The sequence below is a fragment of the Natrix helvetica genome (assembly GCF_964273705.1).
Source record: "Natrix helvetica genome assembly, chromosome: 1".
NCBI lineage: Eukaryota > Metazoa > Chordata > Lepidosauria > Squamata > Natricidae > Natrix > Natrix helvetica.
This window is the reverse complement of record NC_138548.1, coordinates 359,792,154-359,799,654: the sequence shown is the minus strand read 5'-3', so window position 1 is coordinate 359,799,654 and position 7,501 is coordinate 359,792,154. Positions and strand designations below refer to the sequence as shown.

Genomic DNA, 7,501 nt, shown 5'->3' with positions numbered 1-7,501 from the left:
TTTATTTTTTTATTGAAGCTCAAAGGATTCCCATGAAGTCAGCCATCGCTCTTTCAGAAGCTCAGCAACTGAGGGGAGGGTGGGGGGACAACCTGCTGCCAAAGCAAAGAGGGAGCAAGGAAAGAGGACAGAGGAAAAGATGAGGTGGAAGCGTCAACAAGGAACGGTCCCTTCAGATCTGACTACATCAGTCTTGCTGGAGAGAAATGTCTCTTCAGAGACAGATATATCAGTTTGTATATATGCATAATTTGGTATTTATTTAGTCATGTTTATGTAATATATATTGGAGGTGGTGACCTTTTGAGAGCTGTATGCAGCGAAATGGATAACATTGTAAGATCAAATCTGGGTTGGTCACCGGGACCAGAGGTTCACTCTTCCGAGTTTTCGGATTTCTGCTGGAGCCCATCCTCAGGGAATTTCTCTCTACTGGAATAAAGGTAGTCCTTGACATACAACAGTTCTGTTGATTTCTAGAACCGTTGTAGAAACTGGATCACACTTTTGATACTCTTCCTCGTACCTGGGAACTCCAGTAGGCCCATATCTATCAGCAAGGTGATCCCGTGGAATCCCTCCTTGAGATGAACCCAGGTGACAGGCACACCGTTGTCTTCCAGCCTCTTCTTGTAGAGCAAGCCATCGTCTCGGAAAATGTCGTATTCGCAGGTTAAAAGGAAAGTCTCTGGAAACTTCTGGATGATGGCATCTTCCGCCAAGAGTGGGGAAAATGTGGGTTCAAAAATTATTTTGCATTTTGTGAAAAGATCTTCTGAAACCGCATCAGGTACAAATGGCACGTAACCCCGGCCTTTAAATTCTTCCGGAATGTGTTCTGCATTGATCCAGTTCTGATACTTTCTCATGAATTCCTGCGGAACGTGGGCATTGGCCATAATCTCATTGGCCCTGTCCCTCCTTCCTGAGATATAAACTGTGCCATGCCGAATGGCTTCTTCCTTGGTTAAAAGGGGAACAGAGCGATTTTGCTGGTAAGAAGGTAAATTAAAATCCAGACATTGGAGGAAAGGGTAGAGTAGGATGTGTCCCCGGAGCTGCGGCAGGTCCTTCGTTGTCACAAGTTGCTGAGCAATGCCGGCAGCAATTGTGCCTCCGCTGCTGTCGCCGGCCAACACAATCCGGTTAGGGTGCACCCCGTAGTCCTCCGCAGTCTTCAAAAAGTGCGATACGGCCGTGTAGCAGCTGCGTTGCTGAGCTGGATAGGGGTGCTCTGGCGCCAAGGGATATCTGAAGCAACAGTGAGTCAAAACAAAATATTTCAAATGCATTCGCCTTCCTATCATCATCATCATCATTGCCGAGTCATCCAGATGATCAGACTGGATTTGACATTTTGTCTACCTATCGAGTCCTTACTAAGGATCTGGGATAGGCAGATCTGGATGTTTGACGATGTTACAGATACCATCGCAGGATGTAAGCTGTTCCAAGTAAAGCCACCTTCTGCAATTGACTGATGGTGAATTAGTCAATGCCCATGGCGTTCAAATGATGCTCCAGCTGTTTTGGGATTGCACCCAAGGCACCTATTACTATTGATACTACGCTTCCTTGCCTCTGCTATGGTTGTCCTATTTCTATTTGTAGGGCTTTCTTTTTTGTTATCTTCTCCAGTTCTTTCTCTTCTATTCTGCTGTCTCCAGGCATCTACTAACCACCATTATTGTTGTGGTTGTTGTTGTTACCCCACAAAGACTGGGCAGCATGCAATAACTGTGGCCCAAAAAGGGGTAAAACTCACTTAACAAATGTCTCACTTAGCAACAGAAATGTTAGGCTCAGTTGTAGTCATAAGTTGAGGACTACCTGTAATTCTGTAGACTTCTTTGAAGTAATGTACTGCATCTGTGTTTGTCCCTTGTGGCTGTCGGTATCTTAGTGGCCCATCCAGAAAGAGAAGGGTTACGGCAATTGGATTTTGACCCTTCTGCAATGCAAGTCAATCAGAGCCCACTTACCTGATACATACGACCACAGTGTCACTTTTCCGGACAAGGAAGTGGCATAGCTTTTCGTGGCTTTCTGAAATACCACAAAGAATTGGTTGAATTGATGTTCAGATGAGAAGGACCCATTTATCCCACCCCTAACGCATAGATTTTTCTCTGAGCACATCCATTTTTCCAATTTGGTCCTTTGTGTGCCGCAGAGGGGGGGGGGGTGTTTCCTGCCGGCATTGCCCGAATTTCTGCCGGCAGTGCCCGAAAACGTTTGCCTGAATTCCTGCCGGCATTGCCCGAAAACTTTTGCGTGGACGGGCTCACTTCGCATGCACATTTGCACTTTAAAAGGTCTGCACATGTTCACACCATTAAAAAAGGGGAAAAAACATTTTTTCAATGAAGATTGTTTTGCGCATGTGCAGAACAGAAAATCAAGATGGCGCCCCTGAGGATAGAACCAGTTCAGTCACATATCCGGCTGAGTTACTACCTATTTGCCGAACCAGACCGAACCGATAGGAATCCACCTCTGGCGTGGAGGAATCCTGATGCCCCTTATCCCACACATTTCCCCACCCCTCTTGCAGATCAAACAATTATTTGGAAAACTTACCGACATTCCCAAACATGCCTATCCCTCCGTAGATCCAGACAACTGCTCGCCTCTTCTCAGGACTTGGTGTTTTGGGCCAATAGACCCTCACTGGCACTCCATCAAAAAGCATTTCCTTGATGATTAAGTCAGACGGCATCTTTGTGGGCGTTCCTTTCACAAGGTGCCTAAACATCACATATTCAGGGCAGATGCCAAGTTTATCCAGGAGTAAGGCCTGCACAGCGCAAAACATAAGGGTGAAACCAAGTGATAACGCATGAAGGGTTTCGTTTTTCCCCCAAGGTCTTTTATTGTTTAATACAAGTTATACATATTATAGAAACAAAGAGTTGTCGGGGCCTTTTCTTTTACATCCTCTCATTTACATAGTCCTTTTTACATCATCGTTTTGTTTTCACGTTCAGGCCAAATTATTCTCTTCCATTGTTTTTCACCTTTATAGTTATTTTTTCTTAATACATAAACAGTATTTTCCATCGTCTCTTCAAAGTTACACCAAATTTTCATTTCTTATTTTCTCCATTGGTATCATTTGGTATGAACAGCATACATCCTCTAATTCAATTTAAGCACAGAAAGCATTTCTTTCAAGTTTTTTCTACAATTAACAATATAATATCATTTCCTTATTTCTTAATTAATTACATAACAATAACAATCTTACTACTATTCTCTTTCGTCTACTAAAGTAACTCTTTCACCCTTTCTTCCTCTTTGAACTATTTTTCTCTTGGGCTCTCAAAAATTCCAATTTAATTCTTTTCCTTCTTCTCCCCCTTTTCCCTAACATCTTCTTTTTCTTTTTCCTATTTCTATGGTTATTGTATCTTTCCCTTTCTTCTGATGCAGAATCTCTGGGGAAATGTGAGATAAATTATTAACATCCCTCACTTTCTCTTCTACTGTGAAAGAAATGTCAAAAGTAATTTCCTTTCCGTGAAACAGAATCAGAGGGATAAAAACACGGACAAAATAGCTTTATTTAGCAAATTTGTATCCTGAGCTGAGCCTTTGAAACTTTGGGGCAATCGACCCTATCAATTTCCTCCTTTCAGAGAAGGTGGCATTTTGTTCCCCCATTAGTGATTGGATCTTTTATCTGTCCATAACTCAGTCTGTTCTCGCTGGAGTGAGACATGCTTCTAATCTAAATGGACTCTGCTTGAATACAAAGCAATTCCTTTTTCCACTGCAAGAGAAACTGGATTACTGGTATGTCTAGTTTAATGAAAAGAAGGGCTAGGGGAGACATGATAGCAGTGTTCCAATATCTCAGGGGTTGCCACAAAGAAGAGGGAGTCAAACTATTCTCCAAGGCACCTGAGAGTAGAACAAGAAGCAATGGGTGGAAAATAATCAAGGAGAGAAGCAACTTGGAACTGAGGAGAAACTTCCTGACGGTTAGAACAATCAGTGGAACAGCTTGCCTTCAGAATTTGTGAATGCCCCAACACTGGAAGTCTTTAAGAAGATGTTGGATAGCCATTTGTCTGAAGTGCCTAGGCAGGGGGTTGGACTAGAAGACCTCCACAGTCCCTTCCAACTCTGCTATTGTATTGTACCAGTCCAGCTCCTTTGTAATCAAGCAGATATTCCAATCAATCAATCTGAATAGAGCTGGAAGGGAACTTGGAGGTCTTTAAGTCCAACCTGGAAATACCAGTTCACCTGAAGCATTAGCATTTGTTTTACTACCAGTAGCATTTTTTTACTACCAGTTCAGTTGAACTGGTGGGGTTTTTTTTGAAAAAAGTTTTTTTTATTTTTAAACAAACAAAGACAAACAAAATATGAAACATAAAATCCTCATCAATTACATATAGCATGTCGTTTGGTTACAAACATTTGTGCATCACCACTTTCAATTGTATATAAGATCACAGATTATCCATCAAGTATATTAGATAGATACATTATTATCATTGTACATCATATTGTTCAGTTACAGTTGATATTCCTTCATTTTAAGCAAATATTCTAGAAATTAGATTCACATATATAACAATATTCCATTGCATTGCATCCTTATTTGTCTATTTAATAATAATATGTCTTTATGGAATCACCTATCTCATTCTATTATTTTGCAATATGAAAGAATTCTCCAACATTTTATATTTGTACATCATTACTTTCAGTTGTATATAGAATCACAAATTGTCCATCGAGTATACATAGGTACGTTATCATTGTTCATCATATGTTCAGCTATAATAGTTATTCTTTCATTTTAAACAAAATGATTTAGATATTCGATTCATGTATATACCAATATTCCATTACATCATTATTAGTTTATTAACACGTTTCAAGGTGTTGACTATCATCTTTAAAGCGCTCCATGGCACAGGACCTAGCTACCTGCGGGATCGCATCCTGCCACATACATCCCTGCGGCCGATTCGCTTTCACAGGGAGGGACTCCTCCGGGTGCCGTCCACTAGGCAGTGCCAGCGGGCGACGCCCAGGAGTAGGGCCTTCTCTGTGATGGGCCCGACCCTCTGGAATGACCTCCCCCCCGATATTAGAATAACGACTGATCTCCGCTCCTTCCGTAAGAAACTTAAGACCCACCTGTTTAACTTAGCTGGCCTGGCCTAACTGTAGTTTTTGTGTCCCTCTAGCCTGTATTTTAAATTTTTTGGGGTAGATTTTTTAGGTTGTTTTAATTTTTAACTATACTGTACAGCCTATCATTTAATTGGTTTTATGGGTATTTAAAAATATTTAAGTTTTGTATATTGTTTTATTTGTGGTCTGTACACCGCCCCGAGTCCCTTTGGGGAGAGGGGGCAGTCTATAAATTCAATAAAATAAAATAAAATAAAATTATTTAATAATAATGTCTTTATAGTATCACCTATCTCATTCTATTATTCTTACAATATGAAAAGCTTCTCCAACGTTTCATTTCCATGTTTTTTTTATCTAACCTAACAAGTCCCATACCTTATAAAATTGTACATCTTCTTGTTCTCTGATTTCAAATGTCAATTTACTCATTTCAGCACATTCCATTATTTTTCGAATAACTTCCTCCTGCGTTGGCATTTTCTCATTTTTCCAATTTTTTGCAAATACAATTCTAGCTGCTGTTAAAACATATACATTAGGGGACTGGAGACTAAAATGTATGAAGAACGGTTGCAGGAACTGGGTATGTTTAGCTTAAGAGAAAGAAGGACTAGGGGAGACATGATAGCATTGTTCCAATATCTCAGAGGTTGCCACAAAGAAGAGGGAGTCAAACTATTCTCCAAGGCACCTGAGGGTAGAACAAGAAGCAATGGGTGGAAACTAATCAAGGAGAGAAGCAACTTAGAACTGAGGAGAAATTTCCTGAGTGAGAACAATTAATCAGTGGAACAGCTTGCCTCCAGAAGTTGTTAATGCCCCAACACTGGAAGTCTTTAAGAAGAAGTTGGATAGCCATCTGTCTGAAACGGTATAGGGTTTCCTGCCTAGGCAGGGGGTTGGACTAGAAGACCTCCAAGGTTCCTTCCAACTCTACTATTGTATTGTATTGTATTGTATACAATCAAATATAGGGTGTTTTTGTTTTGTTTTTTTACTACCGCTTTGGGCGAACCAGTCCAAACCGGTAGCATTTCACCCCTGCTTCAGGGTCTTTGGAGAATAGTTTGACTCCCTCTTCTTTGTGGTAGCCCCTCAATTACTGTAACACAGCTATCATGTCTCCCTTAGTCCTTCTTTGCACTGGACTGGACATAGTCAAATTCCTTCAACCGTTCTTCGTATATTTTAGCTTCCAGTCCCCTGATCATTTTCAATGCTCTTCTTTGCATTCTTTCTAGGGACACTTGTGGGCTTCCTCAGGCAGTTGTTTGGTCATGGGGGGAAACAACCGCCTGACAAGTTAGGCCAGGGAGCCAATCCAGCAGGGCATGGTCTATGTTTTTAAGTTGAAAAGGACCGGAGAATTCCCAGCACCAAGGAAATGGGAAACACCCCCAGAGAGCAATGCAGAAAACGGTGAATAGATTGTCTCAATTGGGTCAATGCAGCAATCCCAGCCCTTTAGAGGACCTGTCAAGAAAATCTTTCCAACCAACTGGAAGGAACACCAAGCAGGGAGCAAGACACGCAGAGCTGAAGGGAGAGAGGATAGGATAGAATACAATAGCAGAGTTGGAAGGGACCTTGGAGGTCTTCTAGTCCAACCCCCTGCTTAGGCAGGAAGCCCTACACCACTTCAGATAGATGGATATCCAAAGTCTTCTTTAAAACTTCCAGTGTTGGATGGACGGGAGCACTGCAGGGAGACCACGGGATCAGAGGGAGAGAGCGGCAAAGGTGAGGTAGGTCCCCAAAGCAATCTGAGAAAGAAACGAACAAACCCTGGACTTTGGTTTTCTTATAAATCTGGCTAACCAAATTGTTGTTTTTGGATCCTCTGGCATACCCAGCGTAGGGCTGTGCTGGCCCGGCAAACCAACTGAAAGCAAAGCTAGAATCCAAAGTCAGAGACTTACCAGTCCAGCAAAACTTTTCACGAACAAAAAGAGAAAGCGCAGTTTTGTCCTCTGGTCGATTCCCGGAGGGATGTTCATGCTGGCAAGGCCATAAAGAGCCCACCCGAGGAATAAAAATATGGCTGAAATGCAGAAGTAAGGAGCCTTCATCCACAGAGTTTGACCCCATGTCATTTCCATGGTGGGAAGGTCCTGAGATCAGAGATGGGATTTTTTTCCCCCCACTCACTATTGGGCCAAAGGAAATTGCCTTAAAGTTTATTTTGCTTTTTTCTTCGTCCAATGTCAGGTGTATGTCACCTGGCAGTTCTTTGAACAGTAGGCGATGGGTGGACTGTGAAACCTTTTCTTATATCATTTCAACTGGCCCAATTGGGCAACCAATCATAATTTAATCAGGCCTAACCCTGAACAGGCAGATCTAT

General features: G+C 41.9%; 1 protein-coding gene across 1 annotated transcript; it reads right to left on the bottom strand.

Moving 5' to 3' along the window:
* On the bottom strand, positions 1-7,411 carry LOC309398317 (arylacetamide deacetylase-like 3). The gene is made up of 4 exons (XM_081965102.1): positions 7,077-7,411; positions 2,581-2,797; positions 1,983-2,046; positions 1-1,251 (listed from the first exon to the last, which is right to left on the bottom strand). Exons 1-4 carry the CDS (start codon positions 7,254-7,256, stop codon positions 477-479), a joined length of 1,236 nt encoding a protein of 411 aa, XP_081821228.1. The 5' UTR covers positions 7,257-7,411; the 3' UTR covers positions 1-476.
* Between the last annotated feature and the right edge of the window lie 90 nt (positions 7,412-7,501).

What these genes read in the sequence shown, in the direction of transcription:
- LOC309398317 (XM_081965102.1), bottom strand. Translation starts at nt 7,256, where the DNA reads ATGGAAATGACATGGGGTCAAACTCTGTGGATGAAGGCTCCTTACTTC. An exon ending in TGAAAAGTTTTGCTGGACTG is followed by an intron (nt 2,798 to 7,076) that starts GTAAGTCTCTGA and finishes TGCGCTGTGCAG; the next exon opens with GCCTTACTCCTGGATAAACT. An exon ending in ACTGTGGTCGTATGTATCAG is followed by an intron (nt 1,252 to 1,982) that starts GTAAGTGGGCTC and finishes CTGTTGCTTCAG; the next exon opens with ATATCCCTTGGCGCCAGAGC.